The sequence below is a fragment of the Pangasianodon hypophthalmus genome, chromosome 11, assembly GCF_027358585.1.
Source record: "Pangasianodon hypophthalmus isolate fPanHyp1 chromosome 11, fPanHyp1.pri, whole genome shotgun sequence".
Classification (NCBI taxonomy): Eukaryota; Metazoa; Chordata; class Actinopteri; order Siluriformes; family Pangasiidae; genus Pangasianodon; species Pangasianodon hypophthalmus.
Window position 1 is genome coordinate 15,615,768 of NC_069720.1, and position 26,200 is coordinate 15,641,967.

Here is a 26,200-nt window from a genome sequence, read left to right on the forward strand (position 1 = left end):
GAAGAAAACAATCTATAATTACTAAAAAGCAGACAGAGTAATTAATGAAAACTGCTGAGGATGCACAGCCCATTACTTTCGCATCACGTTTCCAGCATCACTGCAAGCTGTTCCAAATAAGGGTCTGCTGGAAAAAAAAGCTGAGTCAGACATGAAGCATCCTGCCATACAGAAAGAGAAGCACTTCTGGCTGCATATCTAGAAAAACAAGTGTCCTTTACATCAGCTGCATGTAGCAACAGCTTCAGACAAATCGGGCCAGTGACTGGGCTGAAAACATTTGTAGGCTCTGCACAAGTGAAATATGTGAAAGCAGCCTTGGCCATTGAACTACATCCCAGAGGGCACCAACCTGACATCAACTTTCCAGGCATGGACACATTTCTCAGTGCCTCATGCAGTTCTTGGGGCCTGAAGTTGGGTCTTTCATTTCACGCTCCTCAGATTTATCCTTTCAATTTCACTGGCTGCCAAGGCATTTGTAAACGAGCAGCCATATAAAATGTAAACAGGCCCCCATCTCTAATAAATGAGACCTCAAAATGCAATCAACAATTTCACCGACATGGCTCCATGAACAATTTCTTCTGGACTTAGTGTCCACCCAGTGGGATCTAATAAAGCACTAAAAATTTGAGAGGAAAAAAAAAAGATCAATATGATCACCAAAAGACTTTCTTTGAAAGAACACAGAAAGCTCCATGGGATTACATTCTATCAGCCAGTGCTGCTGGGTTCAAACGCTGATGATTAAAAATGTAAACGCTCCTGACAGAGGCAGGCAGAGCTCACTTGCTATGCAGTGGCTGTCTGCAGTCTCCTCTTGGCTGTCAGCCCTCTTGTACCATCATTGAATGCTATCAAAGAGCAGCTCTTCTTGTCCTTCTTATAACGCAGGCAACAGTGTTGACCACATGACCTAATGCTGATTTGGGGTACACTGATTCACAAACGGTCTCAGTACAGGAAAAAAACTCTTTTGCTCCCCTTTTAGCAAGGAGTAGGACAGCAAAAATACTTGCTTTTCATCTGAACATTTATATTCTATTCCAAACATTTTATAAATGACCTCAGAACCTGTGCTGACTGCTTAAACTTTTTGTGTATACTTTGGATTTTCAGAACTCTTGATGCATTTGTAGAACTGCACACACAGCATGCGCTCATGAGGAGTCACACAGAATGCTGTAAACATACTAATAATTCCACTCAGGTCAGAATGATTTGTCAGCACTGATGGTGTTCTGGGAATGCTCTGAATCCTGACACAGTATTTTTTCGATTATTTAGCATTTATTATTTTGCTTTTGAAGGACAAATTGGTGTCTTTCAGGATGGCTTGTGTGTCCCGTTGATGCTGATTGCCTTCAATGTAATTGCCGTGGCAAGCTGAGAATAGGGTTTTTCAATGAAATTGGCTGTGAATTGTACCTGGGATCGGGACTGTCAGAGGGAGAGAGGGACATGTGAGAGAGGCGACAAATGCTCAGCGTTGATTCGTCTCATGCTGAGTCTTGCTCAAAACAAATTCTTTGTAAATGCAACTATGCAATTAATGTTCCTCAGTAAACACTTAGTAGGCACTTTGAATAACTATTGCTCCAGAGTAATGACAAAACCAATCATAAACAAATTGCTTCTAACCAAACTTTCCTGCCTCAATTTCGTCCTGAGTTTTTTTTTTTCCTTCTTCATGACACCTGTAAGCTCAGGCTGAGGTAACATGGAGCACTAAGTACTCTTGTCAGGGAACTATATGCCAACACTTTAATTAAACAGTTGGGGATTAAAACCAGAATGTCATGCTAGTCCCACAGACCTGCACCCCTGTGACAGAGACACAAAAATTGTACAACCACAATCCATTATATTACAATGCTTATGAAAACTGACAGAGTCAAAGATTGACACTCTTGAATCATACAGGTTTGATCAATAGCCATTCAGTTACTTACAGACATTTATGCAGTGGAGCGATACCAAACAAGAGGCCATACTGTGATTTACTTAAGGCAGTGCATCTCACCTTTAATAAGATCATCAGGGATGGTCACTTCTGTTTTGTGCTTTTGCCTCATTGCATATTACATCTAGGAGTGTACTGGATTATTAACAATTACTGTAGTAAATTACTGTAATGACCCACCTATTCCAATTTCTAAAGGCTGATTGTTATTACTGACTTTGGGCTGTATTCAGAATTGAGTTATGCATGAGTAGTGAGGAGTTAATACCAAACTTGCACATATCAGTATTAAGACCTAATTCTAACAGTTCCATGAAGTTTGCGCTCATGCGGCAGAGTTTGCCAAAAACAGAGGAATGTCTCAGTTACATGAGTTTTTCACCTTCTGACCATTTTTCTTATGTGAAATCGACACAAGGAAGGAGCTGTATTAAGTCCATTGACAATATCTGACAGTTTGATGTAACCACAGTATGTTTTGAAATTTGTGTTTTGAGCTGTAAATATACTAAAAAAAACTATGGAATGCTGAAGTGGAAACTTCGGCAAAATCTTCTGAACTATCTATCAGCGTGGCACATCTTGACCTGGTAATATTTTTTCACTCTTTCTCACAAAAACATTCTAGATCGGTCAAATTGTAAAGGCATCTCCTGTGCACAGCCTGCTTCAGGTCACCCCACAGGTTTTTAGTTGGATTCAGGGCTCTGGCTCGGCCATTCAAAAACATTGATCTTCTTTTGGTTAAGCCATTCCTTTGTTGATTCAGATGTATGCTTTGGATCATTGTCGTGCTGAAAGGTGAATTTTTTTTTTTTTTTTTTGAACCAAACATACCTTTTGGAATTATGCAATTATTACACATTTTGGAATTGGTCTCATCAGACCATAACACATTTTGCCACATGGTTTGGGGTGATTTAGTTGAGCTTGGATGTTTTTTGTGAGAAGGGGTTTCTGTCTATAGCCGCCCTACCCCACAGCCCAGACATGTGAAGAATATGAGAAATTGTTGTCACATGCAGAGAGTAATCAGTACTTGTCAGATATTCCTGCAGCTCCTTTAATGTTGCCATTTGTCTCTTGACAGCCTCCCTGGTAAGTTTTTGTCTTGGTCCTTTTGTCAGTTTTGCAGGGCATCCTGTTCTTGGTAATATCACTGTGGTGCTCCATTTTCTCCATTTGTTGATAATGTCCTTCACAGTGTTCCCTGGTACATATAATGTTTTGAAATTTTTTTGTACCCCTCTCCTGATCGATTCCGTTCGACAGGCTTTGTCAGCTCTTTGCACACCACATCCCCAATTATAAAAGGGTGTGCACACTTATGCAACCAAGTTATTGTAATTTTTTTATTTTTCCTATTTTTCCCTAAAATGTTTCTGATTGTTTTTCACTTAATTTTTATACGTTGTACTTTCACATTGAGGCTGGGAAAAGTCCTGACATGATTTATCTTGGTTTAATTTTTTTCACCACAAAAACCTGCCATTTTAACAGGGGTGCGTAGACTTTTTATATCCACTGTATGCTATTAATGTAATTATGATTTATGTAATTTATGTTAAAATGACCAACATGACTGTTTGAAAAGAAACTAATTTATTATTATTAATATATGCCTGCTTGACATTATCAAACATGTATTGGAAGAAATCAAAATAATTTGTAACCCCTCACCAAATGGAGCTCTTCCCTTTCTGGCCAAACAGGAAAAGTATGTTCAGGTTGTTTGAGATTCACAAATTCTACTAACACATGACAGTGTAAAACACCCTCTATGTGCCAATTTGCTCACAGAATGACATTTAGGAAAAATGCCTGTGTCTGTGTCTTTTCTTAGTAGATTGCCTGCTAAACTGGCCACACTCACCACCACAAATAAAATTCTTGAAACTTCTAGCATTACTGCTTCTCTTAGTAAATATGCTCCTAGAATGAATGTGATTCTGGCTAGATAGCTACTATTACTGTTTTTAGCTATGCCCATTTTTATAGATAACAGTATCTGAAATCACATAAAGCAAGTTTATTTGAGATTTGTTAACAGATGATTTATAAATGCAGCTGGTTAATCTAAGGCTAATCTTGTATCTTTATACTTTCATTACTGGTTAGCAACATGAGCTTTTTACTTCAGTCCAAAAAACTAAAGAAGCAAACAAGTGAGTTTAATTTTTTTGGCCAAACTATTTCCTAAAAATGTAAACACATCAGAAAAACTAGTGCAACCCCAGGACTGTAAATTAGGAACTCTCACAGTTGGTCCAGCAGTCATGTTGTTGTGTTGCCCTTCATACTATTGGCTGAAGGTGGAATGCTGGACAGCTTCCAAGAAATCATTGGCTTCACTCAGAGAGAGCAGCTCTGGAGGTTAGAGCAGCCATGGTTGTGGGTTTAAGCCAGACAGGCACAGGATGCTGTTGACAGGGCTAGTGCAACAACTCAGGGAGCATTGCAGAGCCTAATGAGCAGACATGTCACAACATCTCAAACTGTTGCTTCTGTGATCTGACAGGCCCTCTGTTCTCTGTGTGGTGAGGTGAGGTCAAGCTTGCTCACTTTCGTTGCTGTCTTCAACAGCATGTGCATGTTTGAGTGTGTGAAAAGGGGGACAACAGAGATAAACATATTTGAGGGGGGGGCAGTGACTGATACAAACACAGCATGCCATAAGAGATTTGAAGTGATTTAGGAAGCTATGCTGAAAACAAACAGAACAAATATGAAAGCACACAGGAAACAAGAAAACACTTTCGGTCTTGACAACTTATTCGGAAAAAAGCTCACTCCTGGGTGTAGGAATTATAAAACCAGAGGGTCTTGTCCTTTAAAAGCTAGGCTATTTATCTAGTCTGTTGTACTAGACAGTAGAGAACAATAATTCTCATGGTTATTTAGTGAGGAGAATAATACAGCTCAGAAGACATCATGCCTCGGCTATTAGAGAGCTAATCACTGACTGGGTTCATTTGAGGTGTGCTTAAAATGAGCTATCAGGCCACACTTGTGGGGCTGTAATGTAGAGCAGGCAACTGAGGAGTCTGGAGGAGGTACAGCTTCACTGCCTTTTCTACCTCTCCTCTTATTTACAACATAATTACAAAAATGAAAGTCAAACTTTATTTTTTCATTTCTACCTAATTCAATAATGATTCCAGCAAAATAAAAATGCAGCACAAGAGCCATTATACAATGGTGTAAGTATGTATTTTTACAGTGCAGATTAAGGCGTCTCAGGCGTCTCTTCAGTCTCAGAATATTACCATAACCCTGTGCTTGAAATCTCAGCATTCATTCTGCTTTTTTTCCTTCACTCACCATGAGACGAGTGTTGGTTATTTACTGCAGGAAGGTACAGACAACAGCACTATTCATACATCACGTGATCGTAACTCTATTTTTTTCAAGATAAGGGAATCACTCTTTTATCATTTCCAGGGCTCATCTTCAAGAAAACACAGCCACCTGGTAGGTTAATAAGTAACTTCATGGAAAGTCTTTTTGTCCCCACACATACTGTGTGTGTCACAGCTTGAGCTTATGTTTTGTTTATAGTTTATTTTGTCGCCTCTCCCGAGATGATGGAATACCAGCATCATCAGAGCTCATGTCCCACATCGGGAGAATCAGAGAAACACAAGCTCTGGAACCTTGTCCTTATCACTCTGGGGAACTGGGTATGTTCTTGACAGTTCTTCTGCATAAAATGTGGCAGCCTCATCTGGCTGTATTTGAGAACGTCAAGCAAACTATAGTTTAATATGTCTAATGGCATGAAGGCATGGTGGTACAGCGGGTAAGATTAACAACCCCCAGCTCCAGGGTTCCTGGTTTGATCCTGAGCTCAGGTTACTGTCTGTGTGGAGGTTTGCATGTGTAACACATAGCATGTGGGTTTCCACTGGGTTCACTTGTTTCCTCCTGCCTCCCAGAAACATGCCAGTAGGTGGATCAGCTCTGCTACATTGCCCTTAGGTGTGAATGTGTGTGCATGGAGAGCTGCGATAGATTGCTGTCCCATCTATTATCTACTACTCCATCTCATTCTCAGGTTTCTCAGGATATGATCCAAATCCAAAGAGACTGTGCTTGTGACTGTGTTTAAAGCAATTACTGAAGATGAATGAATGAATGATGGCATCAAAGAAAAAAGCAAGGCAAATGATGTTTAGCATCTTTTGAAGAGTGATCCCATGTACAGGAAACTTGAAGGGCCAGCATGAGGACAGATTTTCAGTGATGAACATTGCTTTATCTACAGCACAGTGCTTTCACACTTGAAGAAGTTGCAGAACACTCAAGAGATGGAGTTACTGATGTATTTTCATCCTACAGCAAAAGGACCTTGTTCTTTTCTTTAATGGTGTCACTAAAATTGTGTGGGTGCCACTAAATCTGGAAGAGAGGATTGAGAGTGCTCTAATGGCAACAGCATTCCTCACTTACAGTCTAAGGTATTTTGAACCCATAGGTTACACTGCAAAATTATTAATAGAGCAGCCTTCATCTATCATTCAAATGCAATTAAGGGACTGGTCTCTATGCAAAGAACCCAGGAAATGCAGTTATGAGAATGGGAATGGGTATATTTTCAGCTCTTTATCTGGAAATGTGTGAAATTTGGAGTATTTTTCCTTATACTGCCTGTCTATAAATTGATTTTGTGATTTACCTGTGAGGTCTGAGAGGTTAGCAGTGGAAGAAGTATACCGCACTCTGGTGAAGGCAATGAAATGAATTTTGCCAGAGAAAAAGACCAAAGAGCCATAGGGCTGCTCTCACCTCATCTGTGCTGTATATAGCAATTTCCATTCAACTTCTGTGCAAAATAACAACAAGCTGGCGGGGAAGAGGAGCTGCAATAAGAAAAGGAATAGAGTTCCTTTTACAGCAAAAAAAAAGAGAAAATGCAGTGAAAGGAGCAGCGTTCCAGCTTGGTAAATGGACTGAGTGCGAACGAGAGATGAGAACTGTTTTGTTTTGATGAGAAACAACAATTTTCAAGCTGTTCCTGTTTCACCAATTGATGTAAACAATTCAGAATAGATACACATTAACTTGAGATTTTTTTTGGTTAAAAGTAAGCAAATAAATCAAGAAAAAACTTGTGATAAATTTCAATGTAACCTACCTGAAAAATAAACAAGTTAGTAGTAAAATATCTCTATCCACACCAGAAAAGCTACTGTAAAAAAAATTGCCTGTAAATTTTACAGTAATGCACTGGCAAAAGGATTGCCAATAACGTACTGTAAAAATTTATAATAAACTATAAACATATTTACAGTAAAGTACTATAATATCTTACATAGATAACACATAACCCAGTACATTTGCTCATTTGGCTGATGCTTTAAAAAGAACAAGAACAGCCACTTACAACTGATACAACTGAGCTACAATTTAACGGTCTTGTTTAAGGACCCAAACATGGTAGATTGGTGCTGCTGGAATTTGAACCCATGGCTTTCTGTCTGTAACTCAAAGCTTTAACCACTGAGCCACCACAACATGCTCAACTAGCTTACATTGATTCCCTCACTTCTACCACTGAATTAACTCGCACTAAAAGATTGCATTGAATGAGTGTAAGCTAGTTGAACTTCTTGTGGTGGCTCAGTGGGTAAAGCTTTGTATTACAGATGAGAAAGCCATAGGTTCAAATCCCACCACTGACAAACTACCATGCCCTTAACCTTCAGCTCAATTGTATGTTGCTTACTTTAAAAGCATCATCCTAATGAGCAAATGTACTGGATTAGGTATTCTATTATTATTATTTTATACTGTGTAAGATATTACAGTACTTTACAGTAAATATGATTACAGTTGTTTGTTACCCTCTTGCCAATAAATTACTGTAAAATCTACAAAATTTTTACAGTGTAGGGATCAACATTTCTATATAAAAAGACAACAGGACAGAAGCATTTTTGTCTAGCACTCATGAATAGTCATTCTCCAGTAACGGCTGTTGGCTACAGTTGTGTGTTCGACTACTTACAAAGGCTATGAGTAGCCTTGGAAAAATTATGTAAACTTATGTTTTTGTTTTTTTTTTCTGGAAGAGGATGCAGATTTCAGAGTCCTTGGGGAGATGCTTGCCAGGATTGATTGTTAAATAAAATTTCTTAGAATCCTAAACAAATTGTTTACATAATGGCACTGATTCAGACAATATATTAGTACTTGAAAAGAAAAAGGCAAAATCTGAATTTGAATATACTACACACAAATATTTGCCTTTATTTACATAATCAAATTATGAAAATAAGTACTGAAGAATTATGATTCCCTATGTTTTAGATCTGCAGTGAGATTGGAGTGTGATGAGATAAATTAACATCAAGATTTTTTTGGCAGGGTAAAAAAAACCTAGAATAAGATATAAAACATCTAAGTAAAGAAAAAGGTGGGTGAGGTCTCCCTTGCTAATGACAATACTATTACGCAGCCCAGTTAAGGTCATTAGGTTGTTGGAGTTCCCCAACATACTCATCAAGATGGATAGATATAATAGGTGCAATGATGGAAGAAATTCCATTAGCTGCCTTGATTGCTGATAACAAATTAAGGAATAGAATGGTTGATGAAACAATTCTATGGAATGACTTATTAAAAAATTTGGCAGGAGACAAAGAAATTATGTGGTTTGGAAGATGCTTCTGGAATTTTAAGATGGTGTGCTTTTGACGCCGGTTTTCTCCCAAACAGAACAGATGATAAATTCTGAATCTGGGCTAGACAAGGAATTTCAAATTATTACACATTTTCCAGCAAGGCTAGACTCCAAAGTTTTGAATCTATAAAGGAGAAATATGGGCTCAACCAGAGTGATTTCTACAGACACCTCCAAGTACACCCTGATGCCCTACTTCTGGTTGGAGTTCTCATCACTTGGAAATCACTTGCTGCTGCTGAGGATGGCCCCACACGGACAGCCTCATGAGATGAGATTACATGAGATTACTGTGGATTGTAACACTTAGAAACCATGAAGATGGCTTTGGTCTGCAATTGATACAAACAGTTTTCAATTTGTTGATGGCTTAGGACTACAATTGCTATGATAGCTTTAGGACTGCAATTGCCACAAATAGTTTTGCACGCAAGTCTCCATCACTGAACAGTTGATAACTTAGACTTTATGTTAAAACTATAATGAATTTCCTGGTTACACAATTCCACTTTTCGACCATGTAGGACACAACTATAGAAGGGAATTACAGTTGCACTATCCGGTGTCACTCAGATGAGGATTCCCTTTTGAGTCTGGTTCCTCTCGAGGTTTCTTCCTCATATTGTCACACAGAGTTTTTCCTTGCCACCGTCACCTCTGGCTTGCTCATTAGGGATAAATTTATGGATAAATTTAAAAGTTATATCCTGAATTTATATATTTCTGTGAAGCTGCCTTGTGACAATGTCCATTGGTAAAAGCACTATACAAATAAAATTGCACTGAATTGAACTTAATGAACAAGACCATCTAATAACCTTCCCCGGCTTGTCGCTGACCCAAGCCACAGCATAATGACTGTGCATCAGCACCTGTCATTTCCCCTGAAGGCACAGTTAAACTGATGGACAACATCTGCATTTCTTTTTCCATTGTCTCCAAGCACCAATAGGCTTGTACTGATTTCTTCAGCAGAACAACACAGTGACCCTCAGGTAACTTAATTCAGCTTGCTCTCAAACCAAGCTTATTTATTGACACAAGCTCAATAAATAGTGACTGCAGGTTAACGTCGCTTCCTCTGTGAAGTAACAAATGCGGTGAGAGGAAGAACCACTGTTAGCTTTAGTGGCTAATTCTTTAACTTCAGCACATCACTGAGGATTTCTTTTCCTATATATTCCTATCAGTTCAGTGTTTCCATCCTGGAATATTTTACTGTTTTACAGACAGCCTGATCCAGGGGAAACAGGCCCTGTCCCTGTGGACACTCTCTGATTACCTCATAAATATTTCAGCTGCCTAGTAGTAATGTAGTCTATGCATTATGCAGGAATCCTAAACACCTCTTCTTAAATAATCGCTGAGCACAACTTAGGGAAACTTAGGGAAATCCTCTGAGAATAACATGCCTGGTTTATGTTTGTTTTAACTGTGAAAGAAAGAAAGAAAGGCAAGTGGTATAAAATGACAGGAGTCCAATTACTCATTTGAATTCACCCCTATCTCTTTCATAAACAGACTGACTAGAATGAGCAAGTGTAAAGTCGCAGCAAATCTGGTCAAGCATTCGTGCTATTAACCTATTAATATGCAATTAACCTACTTGCCATTATTCAATTCAATTCAATTCAATTCAATTCAGTTTTATTTGTATAGCGCTTTTAACAATGGACATTGTCACAAAGCAGCTTTACAGAAATAAATGGATAAATAAATATTGTATATATTTTGAGTAATTAATACTACACAAAAAAGTGCTCATAAAAGAGCTCTACCAACAGTCAAGAAAAGCTAACCGAAATGTTTAATAGCAACATAATTATATAAAACATCTATCTATCTATCTATCTATCTGTCTATACAATATAAATATAAATATATAAGATAAACTTATTAAACAACACACACACACACACACATTTATATATATATATATAAATTAAGGCTAAAAGCTGAAATGAACCCTACAGGTACCAAGAGACATGGCTTGTGGTGAATGGGATGTGATTTGAGCCACAGATATCAATAATGAGCCCCTACTCCGACTTTTACAATGTAATTTGCATTGTGAAGCAGTTAGCATACAGATGTCAGTAATTATTGGCACACATGCAGTTTAATAGATGGAGCGTCCCTTCGGCCTTTATTAGTTAACATAATTCAAGCATTGATTGTGTAACTGCCGTGTTGAGGGATTGATAATCATGACCCATGATAATGAAGCCTTAGTGCCTTTTAACACAGTGGAGCACAGCTGTGCCCTCTGACCTCAAAGCATGTGCACAATTACACATGACTGGCCCTTTACCAGGACTTTTTCTTGCTTCATTTGTACTGTGATGTTATGGAATTGCTGAGATGGAGCTGCTTCAATAATATGCCGTGTGTCTGTATACGTCATTTGGGCTTCTAGCTTTGCAAGAATTTGCACAAATTAAGAAATGAAATATTACAAGTGTCTCAGGTTAGGGCATTAGGACAAGGTTAGGAGTTTTTTCCAACCATTTTATTTGTATAAAATTGCAAAGAAAGTTCCCCTTCTTCTAATTCATGGAACTTCTTTGCCAGAGCATATTAAAGATGACATCAAAATTGACCTTTTTGTTTTACCTTGCCCATTCATATCCCTAGTCATATTGTGCATAATTCATCAGCATCAATCACAAAATTCTTGTATTTACATAATGTTCCATGATGCAAAATACAATATCCGTAAACATCTTGTGTACTTTTTCAGTACATAACCATGCATGCACGAGTTAGCAAAAATCTAACGTCAAACATCATGAAGTGTAAACGCTCGGTCTGTTTCAGTCTGAACTACACCAGGTTACAGAAGAAAAATCCGTTATATATATTCTGATTTCCACTTCACAGTGTTTTACCCAGTCTATATTATCACTGACCAACTCTAGGCTTATGTTTCATTCCTGCATGAGTTTTAGGGTAAGTCAGGAAGTAATGTGTATAATGTATATCTAAAAATTATATTGAGAGTAGCCAGTTTAAAACTCATGTTCTGTAGCATTCACACTGCACCATAAAAGAAAAAAATAAATAAATAAAAAAGATCAACTGTGCACTTGTGAAAGGTGAAAATTTGGTTTTCAATGAGTTTATATCCATGAAGTGACAAGAGACCAAGACCATATGATAAGACATAAGTCCTGTTAGATTTAAACCAGGCCCTAGTTCTCACTAATGACAGCTGGGAGATTACCATAGAAGATCAATCTATATCCTGCTCTTTCAGAGTAGAGCTCTGATGTGTGTGTGTGTGTGTGTGTGGGTTGCACCACTGTTTCTACACTCTGCACAGCTGTTCCTTGTCACAGAGACACAGCACTGCTGTATATGTCAGTGTAGTCATTTTGTGGCTTACAATCTTCATTAAGCCAAAAGACGCTAAAGTTGTTTCATAAGAAGGACAGAGTTTATGGAAATGGATTCATGTACCACTTGAGGGCTCACTTGCTTTGCCACGCACTGGTCTTGTTGTTGTAATCAATCTCCTGTGATCTAACAAGAAAATTACAAGTGTGCCAAGAGTGAAGAAAGGACAAAATAAGCTACATGCTACATTATCCCCTCAAGGTAGCACTGTTTCATTGTCTTTGCTATCATCTGTGAAATCAGCAGCATCAGCAGTACTCAGCAGCAACATCAGAACAGGCTTGCCAATCAACCTTCCTTCATATTTTATTTTTCCTTCACACAACCCTTGACGTTGCGCTGTGATCTTTGCACTCATTTGTTCACTCACCGATCTCGCAGCTCTCTCCATAGTATCCCAGAGGGCAGAGGCAGCTGTACCCTTCGCCTTCCCTCAAGCAGCTGCCTCCGTGCAGACACGGGTTTGTCTGGCAAGGCTCCTCCTCTGCTGGACAGAGAAAACGAAGGAAAAATAACATTACTAAGAGAATAATGTGAAGAAATTGGAAATACTGAATTAGTTTCAGGAATCGACCAATCCATGCCTCCCCTAATTTCCCTGACCTTAAAATCACTGCTTAGCAAATGGTGCTATCTGCCTCATACGAAGGGTTTTCTCATGGACATATTTTTATTTTAAAATTCTATATGTGGTCAAAAGATGCATCTCGGAGAGTGTAGATGGTGTTTCAAAAATACCCTCCATTTGAGCACACTCCCCGTAGCCAAAGATACCACTCTCACTCATCAAAGGCGAGTCATTTCATTTGCTGTGCTGCTGATAATATAACTCAGTCTGACTCAATAATAAGGCACGAAAATAAGGTGTGAAAATACTATGACATTGTGATATGTAGCTAAATTTCACTGACATGCTAAAAGTTAGCTATCTAGCTAATAGAAATGTAACACAATGACACTGTATGGGTCTGTTTAGTGCTCCAAATATCCATATCTGTATCTAATTTAAAAACAGCGTGGCTGTGGCCTAGACCAGAAGTGCCCCTGTAAAAAAATGGGAATACAATAGAAAAAACTATTCATATCTGTATTTGTATCTGTTTAGAACATATTATCTGTTGATTCCATATTCACACTCAGTTATTTCCGTACTAGCCTGTCTTTTTAATGTTTTTATGCTGCTTTTAACATCTCAGTTGTGCATAAAGTTTATCAGCATCCATTGCCATGGTAGAATTTTGCCTTAATTCTTCATTTCATTTTGATGTTTTCTAACATCTTAAAATACTTTAATACAATATAGCTGTATGGAAGTCACTGCTGTGGGTTTTGGCTTAAAGCCATTCCCAAAACACAAAGCTGATCTATTATATTAGGTGGCAGCTGGCTTCTATTTAAAAAAAAAAAAAACCACGAATTTCGTAGACAGCAACATTAAGTAAGCATTTGCCATTTGATGTTTCATATTCAATATCAAAGGTCATGAACTTGGGTATAACCAGCAGAGCTAAGATCTAGCCTTCACGAATGAAGTTACAGGAGAGGAATGGCAGGTCCATGCATGCTTTCTCTGTCTGACATTACTGGGGATGGCGAAGGGGAGTCCAGGCACATGACTTTCAGCACAGTGACAGATTGGCATGAATTTGTTGTCGGCACCCTGCTTATCATGATGGATGCTCCCTGGGGAAGGACAATGCGATCCAGCTCTTCCCACTTCACTGATGTGCTCGACTCTCATAAATTATCCACTCATCGCCTTGTGGTGCCGCACACTGCCGTCTGTTTTTAGGCTGCAATTTTGAAGTATTCTCGTGTGTTATAACTCTGCAAAACCCCTGCTATATGTGTTTTTGGGGGTCAGTGATAAATGAGAAATTTAACAAATCAATTATTGTAATTACAATCATAATAGGAGGAAACTTTACAAGGACAGTGGCCCAGCAGATGTCTCTCTCACTCTCTCTTGGCTTGTTCTGGAAAATTGATTAAGTGCTGTTGCGTAATCCATTTGCAGCCCAGACCGCATCACACACTGCACAGCCTCCATTATAATTTTGGGCTCATGTAATGATATACAGCTGGAAGGATAATTCCCAGCATAAACCTGAAAGAACAGCATGTGAAATCTTGCCACAAGCAAAGATATTCAGGCTGACTCAGTAAAGAGTTTATTTTCCTGCAAAAAATGTGCTCTGTCTTGCTCTTTTTTAAAAAATTGTTATGCTATAATACTATGCAAAACAAAACAAAAAAACAGAAAGCATTTTGTGATCAAGCAGATGGATTTGTAACATTTATAATAGAAACTAAAATACAATCATAAATAAACAAGGAAAGAGCTCCCAGAGCTCAGGCTGCCAGAACATGAAAAACCTTGTATTTCTCTTCATGAGTTTTGGACCCATGTAATAGTTTCTTTGACTGCAGAGCCCAACCTTTGGTTGTGATATATAGAAGCCTGAGTGCTAATGTCTAACACTGTGTCCTTCCACCACCATTAGTTGGCACTGCGGGCAGGGGTGACTGACAGCGCAGTAATGGACTGGGTGGACAGGAGGAGTCTGATGAGGACATGAGCACGGCCAACCATTTTTGCTCCGCTAGCGGAAATAGATCCCGATGAAGCCACACTCACTTTACAGCACGTCGACTAGCTCACTCATATTGAATTGTACATTCCTGTTAAAGGTGCTTCCCGTGAAAATGGCCTCCCTTCTTCCTTTTCAACTTCATCTGATGAACTTTCAGATTTTAAGTCAAAAGTTATATTGATGAAAAATGTATCATATGCCATGTCCGCTGATGATATCGCTAACCCTACTGTAGTAACCGTTTCGAATTAGGAAGTGGAATTATGTGTGGCGAACACAGACAAGCGGAGTGATACAAACAGTGAAACTTCCCAGTGTGGTTATAATAAATATAAGCACTCTTGGAAAGCTGCGCAACCAATCAAATTAGTGGCCCAGAACTAACTGTTGTATAAACACCAATTTGACTGTGACTTTAAACTGTCAGCTGTCATAATTAGGAGTTAATTTTGCATCATTATGTGTAAACTCTACAGACTGTTGTGCAGGAAAATCCAAAGAGTTCAGCAGTTTATGAAACACTCAAACCAGCCTGGTCAACACTACAAACCATGCTACAGTCAAAGTCACGAAGATGTTTTATGATTGAACATTTGATTGAACAATAACTGAAGCCTGACCTGTATCTTGACCTGTATTTTATATATTGTGCTGCTGCCACATGATTGGCTTAAATGATAACTACATAAATGTGTACAGGAATTCCTAATAATGTGGTCCAAGGTATCGTGGTCCTTATCACTAAATTGTGAAGGTTCCCCACTACACAAAGTATTTTGATTCACCCTTAAAAGTTTGTTGTAGACTTTTTTTGGGATTTTAACAGGGATTTAGTTGCATTTAGCAATAGTTCTACCCAACACTCTCTAAATCCTAGCAATTCTTTTTTCATCACAATATTCAGAACTGCTTTAGGGTCAATGTGGTAATATGTGCATATATTAGTCTTTTGTCATATTGATCAATCACTCACAGACCATTCCACAGTAAATCACTTTGACTCACTCAAAAAATCTATCTTCACAGCAAAAGGTGTTTAGGCATTTATTTTCAAATTGTTCTTTGGGGGATGAGAATATCATTATAAGAGAAATTTAACAGATGAGCACACAGCTAGTGACACAGAGGTGCCCTAGGGACTTCAATGAAATAAGCACCCACTCCTTTTATGAAGGCAGCAATGATATTCCCTCAAAAGGCAGCCGGTAAATTTGTATTCTAAGAGCAGGGCTTAGCCACGCTGAAGGTTCTCTCTGCCCAGTTTAATGAGTCTTTCCCAGAACTGATCACACACTCCTTCACTCACATAATCATTCCTCTCACAGAGCATGACCACAGTGGCAGAGTTCAAGGGCTTCCTATCATTGTTATGATGAAATAGTCTCTTCATTGCCTACTTGAGTGTGTTTTTTTTTTTTTTTCAAAATCCTGTCAAATGGATAATTCTTTAAGTGGACAGATTGCTCTCAACATTAAGCAGGGCTTGGTGCGAGCTGCAGAGGAATAAGACATTGATTCAATTTTCAAACAATTAGTCATGACTTATTGGTTACAAATGAGATTGGGTTCGGTTCTCTAGGCAGTGGATGATGTGTAAAATACACATATAATCAATATTCCATTAATTAAAACACAAACTAGCTCACTGTATGCCATGAAATAAAATTAACCATGACTGAACCACAGCCCACTTTTCAGACACAGATTAGTTGTTAATGAAGAGAAAAGAGAAATGTGTCATGTAAGGATAAAACTGAAAAAATAGAGGTGATAAAAAAGGAAAAAAGAGAGAATGCAAAAATAGGAAGCTGTAACAATGGTGTTTTCTGCCTCATGCGTTTGGCTTATGATTAACTCCACAGTGCACTTAAAATAACCCGATTCACCAGTTACATCGTTGTCTTCTTCTCTAAATCTGTGATTTCAACTGACAGCAAAAAAAAAAAAAAGTATTCAGTATATCGCCCATCACTGAACGCAACTTCCAGCAACACATTCATTTAGCTGCATAACATTAACCTCAACATTCCCTGTCTACTCAACAAATGGATGTGTGGTTGTGGTTTAGGACTCTGGGGATGTGACATTACTTACTGATCAGTCTGTTACACACAGGTAAACCCCAAAAAAGCTCCTCTATACAGACAGATCCCATTTTTTCTATCAGCCTGAATGGCTTTCTGGTCTGTAAGTGTGAGCGCTCGTCACATATGATGCAGTGTATCACATTTTGCACCATCACTGCACAGGAGGGCATGATTACTAAGTAAAAGGAAAGAATAACAAGCATGGGCCCTAGACCTTGACAAGTATTTGTCCCGGAATACAGATCCTCTCTAGAGGACTTGCAGCTTTCTAGCAGGGATGCATCTGACTGGGGGTATTGGTATCAAAGTGATACTGGAAACAATATTCTGAGCTATGATATCAACAGTTAAAGGTTTACATTCTAGGCTAAAGATATTCAATCTCATTTTTTCACAACTCCACACATTTCATGTTACCATACATTACTTTTAAAGTCAATTAGGGCATCTTCTTTCTGCACATCAGAAGTAATTTCAGAACAATCAATTACAAACAAATTTATTTCAGGTTTAATTCACTATACCAGAATCCCAGTAGGTCAAATTTTTATATACACCAATTTAACTGTCTTTAAACAGTCCGGAAGATTCCAGAAATTGATGTAATGACGTTAGAAGCTTCTGATTGTCAGATTGTCATAATTAGTTAATTAGGAGTGCACCTGTGGCTGGAAAAGGGCCTACTTTTAGAGACAGTGACTTATTGCCCTTGATAGCATGGAAAAATCCAAGCAACTCAATTTGTGCCTCTTTCATGAATGATGCAATGTCTGTGTGGTCCCAAGAGTTTTATATTTGCATACACTTGGTTGTACAGATGCTCACGGTACCTATAGCTGTTAGGAAATTGCTCTTAAGGAGGAATTAGACTTGTGGAGGTTTATTTCTTTTCTGAAAAGAACAACATAAATTTTTTTCCACATTTGTTTGTGAAAAAAACAAAACAATAATTGAAACCTGTGACAAGATAACTTAAAGACAACAAAGTGAAAGTATTGGAATGGCAATATCACAAAGTCATGAACTGAATCTCAAAGAACTGAACTGAAAAAGTGTGTCGAGGCGAGGAGGCCCACAAACCTGACTGAGTTACATGAGTTCTGTCAGGAGGCATTGGAAAAAAATTCCAGCAAAGTGAAAAGCTTGTGAAAGGCTCCCACAAGTGCTTGATTCAAGTTCAACAATTAAAAGGCAATGCTGCCAAGTACTAAGAAAGAGTACATCTTTAGTGTATATCTTTAATGAGGTCTTTTGTAATGTAAATATCTTTATCCTATGTAAACTTTTGGCCTCAAGAGAATATTGTATCTACAATGCAAAAATGACATCAGTGCATCACTAAGTGCACTAATTATTAGAGTACACATGATGCACTGACATTAACTTTGATTCATGACGGTTGTCACATCCTGCCAGACATATTACAAGGTTCCAAAAGTGAGAAGAATTTAATTAATTTTTATGAAAGTTCATTATGTCCCTCATCTGAAAGATTTGTATTGTTTAATATACTGCAAAATTATATTATTATCTCGTAACGCTATACTTTACGCTCAGACATTTGCAAAATTGAACTCACTTCAAAGCACAGCAAGGGGTGCAAAGGCACTGCTACTGAAGAAAATTGGTGATAATTATGGATAATTTCTACAAGAATAAATGCAGATGAAAATTAATAACTGACTGCACATAAAAATGGCGGTGTGTCTCCGAGTTATACAAGTATACTTTATTTTTGAACATTTAATTGTATATCAGTCTAATGAAGGTTTATGGAGAATGAAAAAAATACATTGTGCTGTCTTTTCATCTGTGTCATCAGAGCTGTGAAACAGCGCAGAATGAGTCTTTATAAAACCGATGTTTCACAGCAGACCCTACAACCAAAAAAGAACACAAGCTGTGTTTTCAAGTGCATTTACATGAAATGTATTTAAATTACTGAATGAAATTCCCCCTAAAACACACTCTTTTTAAATTCTCTTCACTAGCGTTATCGAGTCATCCATGCCATATACTGACATAATTCTCATAATTCTAACTTCAACACTTATACCCTATCATAAAACAGCACTATTAAGAGTGGGATATAAGACAGCTCCTCTCGTCCACTCATGCTGCACCTTTCATATCCCCACATATGGCATTGGAGCCGAAGGGGAAAAAAGTTAGCAGCTCTTATCCAGACCTTTTGCTGTTGTTAGCATCTAGAGAGCCTTTGACAGTTTGGTTAATGGAAGATGCTCCATATTGCAGGTCTTGGCGCTGCCACTCTAAGCACGGCAAAAAGCTACCCTGCCTGTCTGTTCACCTCACCTCTCCCTTCCACTCCTACCTTCACCCCATCTTCTGCTGGGTGAAAGCCTCCCATGTGCTCTGAGTGCTTCACCCTCTGGCTGGTAATTACCAGAAAATAGTGTCTTAAGTGGGTTCAGGTCTGGAGAGTGCTGTGAAAGGCCTTCTGTCTTGTCTGAATGTGCTTTGAAACACAGCTCCTTTGTCCAATCATAACAGAGTGAGCTGACTTTAGATCAAGTGCACCTCTGCTACAATGTAATAACACACGGTGGTAACATGGTAGGATGCAAATTCAAAGACGCTTTAGAAGTTGTGCACACACAGGCGGAGTTATTCATGATTATAAATGAGAAAAAGGAGGCAAAGACAAACAGCAGGAAATACTAGGACCACAGAGGAATCACAGATCTAGAGAATGCTGCATATTGCTGGCACAAATAAACCAGATTTCACAAACTATAAAGTAAACTGGGGACTATACTGTATGTGTGTGTTTTAATAAGTCCATGATCAAGGAACAGATGCAGGCGATAATGAGCCAGGGCTGCGGGGGCAGAGTTGGAGGCAATCTGAAGTTTCCTAAGACAGTCTCCCTGACAGCATTAAAACATAACCTATATAAGCCATATTATTAAAAAAATATATCATTGCATATAAATTCTTCATATGCAATGATGTATTTCCTCTTCCAGGAATGGGAAAATAACATAGTGTAGTACTAAAGTAACAGGCACTATAGAGTCTGGAGAGAGGAGAGAGGAGCTCTGTTCATCTCACATAACACAGCACCTGGTGCCACAGCAATAGGGAACCTGAATTCACACAGCATCAGATATGAGGAAATACTCCATCATACCTTTCCGGGCAATCAGAGGCTTATATTGCATTAGCTGGAACAATGCAGCTCTTTAGACTCTGAGATATCAACTCCTTTAGTTTGATTCCCCAGACACTGAGACACTGTTTTCAGAATATAAACAGCAAAATGAATAAATCTATTAATGTGGACTGAAGATAAAGCTGGTTTTACGCTGTCTGATTTTGGCAGTCTTATAAGATTATCACTTGTCACTCTGCAAGATGATAGCAATAAAATATTTTCGCAAAGTGTTATACACACACAGTTGGGTCCATAAGTATGTGGACAGTGACACAATTTTCATAATTTGGCCTCTGTATACCACCACAATGGATTTGAAATGAAGTAATCAAGATGACTGAAGTGTAGACTTTCAGTTATATTTCAAGGGTTTTAACAAAAATATTGCATTAACCATTTAGGAATTATAGTCATTCTTTACATATTCCCTCCATTTTCATAGGCTCAAAAGTAATTGGACAAACTAATATAATTCTAAATATAGGGATTATTTTAAATATTTAGATGCAAATACTTCGCAGTCAATGACTGCCTGAAATCTGGAACCCATGGGCTCCCTTGAGATGCTTTGCCAGGCTTTTACTACAGCCGCCTTCAGTTGCTGCTTGTTTGTGGGTCTTTCTGCCTTCAGTTTTGTCTTCACTAAGTGAAAAGCATGCTCAACTGGGTTGAGGTCATCGGCCATTTAAGAACATTTCACTTCTTTGCCTTAAGAAGCTCATGGGTTGCTTTCATGGCATTTTTTGGGTCATTATCCATCTGTACTGTGATGCACTGTCCTATCAGTTTTGCAGCATTTGACTGACTCTGAACAGAGACTATAGCTCTATACACTTCATCCTGCTACTTCTACCAGCAGTTACATCACAAATTATTTCAAATGAAATTATAGAATTGTAGAAAGATAAATTTGTCAGTGTGTTCCAAATTGATTCCTAGAAAATTCGCCACTTTTATAGTACATTCTACAGCACTTCTACACAAACAGTACCTAGTGGACCACACAGTGAATTGTGTAGGTGGTGCTGCAGTAAACAACAGTAAACTGACACAAGATGTCATGATGTCTGACTGAAGCGAGCTTGGCAGATCTGTCAGCTGAAAGTACAACGTGTAAGCTTTCCTGCTAAGAGCAGTGCTACCGTACATCCTGTATGATCAAACACCATATGTAGGTCTTCTCATTGGAGCTGAGACACTGTAAGTGTTCACACTCAGTTTCACACCTCAAGTGAGATCGTTATCATCCCTGAATCATGCTTTCAGCACCAGTGTGAAAAACTCAATAGACTCTGCAGGCTGTTCCACATAAAAAAACAGCTTAATCTTGCTCCACTCAGTTACTCAGTTTTTGACCCAGTGGAGGTTAGGGGAAGGACAGGAAGTCAAACTGCAGTCATCAGCTTCAAAGGCACTCTGGATTTTGAGCAGTATTTGAACCAGTACTCTGCACACACCAGTGTGGAACCCTGACCTACCCTGCTGACACGGTCAATATTAAATCTTGGGGTTCCTGAGTGGCAGAACTGTTTAAGCAACAGCCCCACCAACAGGACATTACAAATCTGTGATTGGAAGTGCAAAGCTATGTTCACGTAACTAGGTCGAAGTGACACAAATCCAACTTTCTCCTTTGTGAAGGAGAAAATGTTGCAGTTTGCATGATGTGGCTTTACTTTTGTTGGAGGAAATATGTGTTAGCCTTCACCCTCAGAGATTTGTAGCTGTTGTGCAACATAGGAAGTACCAGCTATTGGATCAGAAATAGCAATGAACAGATTGGGAGAAAAATAAAGAATAAAGAAGCCCACGTCTCACACAGAAGTCTAATTGCTATTTCTGATACCTACCCTAAGGGTATATTTTTAATCAGGATTGAACCATTTTGCATGAGATCTCAAAACAACATCTATGCCCAGTTCTGCAATCAAACTTTTATTATTAGGTTTCTGTTTTTTGGTGTTGTTCTAAATGTCAAGACTAATAAAGAGTTTAAAGACTTAAAAAAGTTCTCTAAAACACAAAATATAATTTAAGTTTCATGACATAAATTTCACATAACCATCATGTGTATGTATGGATAAACCTGCAGTGACATTCACAACACAAACATCTGCAGATTCTTTGGTATTTTCTCTGGATTCTCCACCAAAATAAATGCTCCTTACAGTAAAGATGCTGCTTGTATTTTTCCCAAGCTCTACTGTTCCCCAAAGCAAATCCCTGCCATTAAAGTGCTAGTGGATTTTATAGGATTTGATACGGTGTGACTGATATAGAAAACACAAGCATTTATACTCTTTAAATCAAAAGAATAGATATATGATGAACTGCCTGCAAAATCCTGCTTACAGAATATTCCTGACATAAGACACTAAGCCAGATCTTTGACTAACTTTGGTGTCTTAAGTGAGCAGAGGTATCTTCATAAACACTGGCAAGAAACATGACAGCAATAATGAAAAAAAAAAATAAGCAGCAGAATGCTTTTGTGAGCATAAACCTCAAGGAGCTGGATGTAGCAATAAAGAAAACAGTGCAGAAAATCAATAGACGCCTCACACTGAATTCATGGTGTGGTAGGCGGCTAGCAGCCAAAAAAGAAAAAAAAGAAAAAAAAAAAAAAACCAAAACAAAAAACACCGAAAGCAGCTTATGTAGAGCTTTAAAATCATGCTAGATTTTTCCCTCTCACTGGATTTACCACACAGATCATATATTCAGTGTGTACTTTGTAGGCAGAGTAGGTGGCCTTAAAGATTAGCTGGAAAGCTATAACTTAGAGGTCTTCCATTTTACTGTCTACAGCGTCTATTTTACTGCCAAAGCCGAGAGCACAGGATTCTGCCTTCACACAAATTACTTTTCCTTTTGGACCAAAATATATGTGCACACTCAACTTTATCCTGCCCCTGCATGGATTTGCTTGGATTATGCACAGAACTGCATTCACACACTTGGAAATTATGCTGTTTCCAAGCATAATGTATGCTCAGTTTCATACTGACTTTTTTGTGCACACATGTTTATATTTCCTACGCTTTACTCTTGCATTTTCATTGCAACAAAAGTCATCCACCAATTATTCTAATCAACTCATCAGCTCATTAGTAAAGGAACTTGAAGAGAAGCCCCCGCTGCTCACACGCCATATTAGTGATGGCAGGCATTTAAAAGCAAGACCAAAGCCCTATCAAAAAATGGAAAGTTAGCAATATTACAGGATGCGTACACATTTGCTTTTCATATTCAGACACTAATGAGCAATGTACCACACAGAAACATTTGTTTATTGAGAAAAAGTACTGAAGATAATTAGTGCCACCTTAGTATCAAGCTGTGTGATCAGAAATAAGATGACAAGAGAAACAAGATTTTCTCAGTTTTATGCAAAATGGGTATGACACAGCAAAGCATCAAATCCAAACAACTGGTTTGAACCATTCGTTGGACCAATCCTATGGCTTGTGTGGTCCTATGTTTTTTCAGTTCCCCACTCACAACTTTATTTCCTACTTACAATTAGTTCCCACTTGCTGTTTGACACACAAAAATGGAAGAAAAACCTCTAACAGTGGTTTCCTCTTATTCTGTCGTATACAATCTCTCATTAAATGTATATAGAAACATTACAAAGAAAACATAAAACTTGGAAGGAAGTAACAGAGATTGTTAGTGCGTCTAGTGATTGTAGATAGCTGGTAGAGTTAGCTTACTTTGCTAATCCCAGAGAAATTAATATGGATCCAAGCACGCAACATGCAAATCAAACAACCAATTTTCACACTGACTAGTGCATTATTTAATTTATTATTTAATCATATGTAAGCAATAATAATAGCAGTCACTATACCCCCAAGAAACAAACTACAAGCGACAGGAGTGACTTGTCTCCTGCTAGTGTGAACGACCAGCAAAATGGGAGGCTGTGTTGTGTTTCAAGATGATTTAATTATATTACAGGAATTGTTTAAATAACCCATTTCAATACAAAAATAAAAGTGGCCAGTTTAATTTTTGGTTGCCACTTGCGATAAGAATGTAGAGAATTAACAAAATTTCACACTTCAAAGCCTCTAACCCATTCTCATTGTTTAACAATTTTGGGCAGCATTGCTGCAATGAACATCCAAGAATTGGAAGGAAATCTGAATGCAGGATTGTAAAGGGTTTCGCAAGTGAGCAGGGTGAACACGAGTGTGTGCACCCTTTCCAAATGTGAGCAGAGCAACTTTGTGTGAGAACAGTGTAACTGGGATTTTGTACAAAAAATGTAGTGCAAAAGCAAAGCAAACAGGTGCATGAGCAGCCAGGATAGATTATTTTTACATGAGAGCAAAAGAAATCCATGTGAGAGCCAAATGAATTCTGTTCATAGGTATTGTGATTGATTAAGCTACTGTGTTCTTGACATTTGGCAGTAAAATAAAGTCATACCTATCAGCTACATCTTGGGCAGAGCCTCAGATAGAAAATTAATTTAGAGTCTGGTGCACGTTTTACCTCACTTAATAAAAAGCTGCAGACAAAGCCAAATTCTGATCTAGACCTAGATACAGTGCGCTTATAGAAGTGCACAGTATTATGTGAATTTCCCTCTGGGATTAATAGAGTATGAAAAAAAATTGAGAGTGCATTATTCTGATTATATCGCATTGATTTGCCAACAAATAATTTTTTTAATTTATTAATGGACAACACATCACATTTAACCATTTATAGGAACCTAATGTTGTGGACTGTCCATGTGACAAGTTAGTTCCTGTTATCACTTACTTTATTGAAGCTATAAACAGTCGTTGCCTCTCCAGTCTCTTTTTTTCTCTGTTGAAGTTAATAAGACAAAAACCACAGCATGTCATGTTACAGACAAACCACAAGGCATAAACCCCTCTGTCCTTAAAAATTTCCTGTGGGGAAAAAAAGACTTAAACAAAGCACTAACACTGGAGCCTCCTTCCATACATATTACAGAAATGTCTCTTAACAGAAAACTTTACCATATCAACGATTACACATTTTTCTTTGTTTTGTTGTTCAAATTTGTTTATTATTTTATTAGCTTATACAGCTGCCATACAATCCATGTGAAAGCTGTCACTATAGAAACAATAACGTATCAGAAAGAGCACGTTAATATAAACCTAATATTTATGTTATAGCCAGAACTACAGTCAAAGATACTGTTATTTATAAACTTACTTTACACTTTATAATTCAAGAATTCTTCCTTGCTGTGGTATAACACATTCTAAAAAGCAGGTGGTTCAGTAAACAGTAAGTTTCAGTTCATTCCTAAGAACAGCGTTAGACAGACTCACACTATTTATTTAACTGAAGGTGAGTCTACCCCCTCTCTATTTTAAGTGATAGCCACCTTTAGCTAATCATAGTCATTTCTCTCCTGAGGCAAGCAAGAGAAAGAGAGAGAGAGAGAGAGAGAGAGAGCCAGAGTGAATGAACGGCTTTGAAAGAGAGTTAAATATTAGCAACAAACCTGTAGTGGAAGTATCAACAATTTGATGAACTTGATTTCAGTAAAAATTTCAGCCTAGTATGTAGGTATTGTAGCCTAGTATTTGAATGTAACCATGTAGTTACATTCAAAACAATTTATTTTACAGCACTGTAGAGTCATTGAATCAAAGGGTGTTTCTATAACAGCAATTCCATCTATAATTTAAATCACAGGGCTATATTAATACACTTGTTCTAATACATTATCGTTTCTGTAGTAACACATTATTCACAAGAACTTGTATTCTGAATGTTAAGAAAACATTAAGAAAACGTGTTGTCATTTAACAGAGAAAAAGGTATAATTGTTGATACTGTGAAGCTTTCTGTTAGGAGATGTTTATGTAACATTTATGGAAGGAGTCTTCAGTATGAGTGCTTTATAGCAGTCAATAAGTTTTCCACCATGGGAGACTCCAGGACAGAGCACTTTCTGGTTTCTTGATAACATGACAAGTTGCATTTTTTTTTGTGTTATACCTTCAAGGGAAGAAAAAACAGAGGCTGGTGAAGGAACAACTGGTTACAGCTGTTAAAAAGTGATAACAGAAACTACCTTTTGTCATGGATGTTCCATAACATTTAATGTAACTATAAATGGTTAAAAAAAACACATCATCATTCATTAATAAATTAAAAATTGTAACTGCTGCTGAATCGCTGTGGTATATGAGAAGTAGCACACTTCAGAACGTGCTGTTACTGGAAAACAATCAATTTCGGGGTGGTATCAAACCACCCCAGCATGGATTATTTTCCTTTAACAGCACGGTCCGTCAT

At 38.0% G+C, this 26,200-nt stretch overlaps 1 protein-coding gene across 4 annotated transcripts in view; it reads right to left on the reverse strand.

Moving 5' to 3' along the window:
• Positions 1 to 26,200, reverse strand: part of ncanb (neurocan b) — a 109,401-nt gene that overhangs the window by 31,420 nt on the left and 51,781 nt on the right. For 3 of the 4 annotated variants that reach the window (XM_026924298.3, XM_053238158.1, XM_026924325.3), the window contains one exon: positions 12,415 to 12,531. In XM_026924298.3, coding sequence (XP_026780099.3) covers positions 12,415 to 12,531 — 117 coding nt within the window. The remainder of the gene's footprint in view (positions 1 to 12,414; positions 12,532 to 26,200) is intronic. The other variant, XM_053238159.1, reaches the window with a different exon arrangement.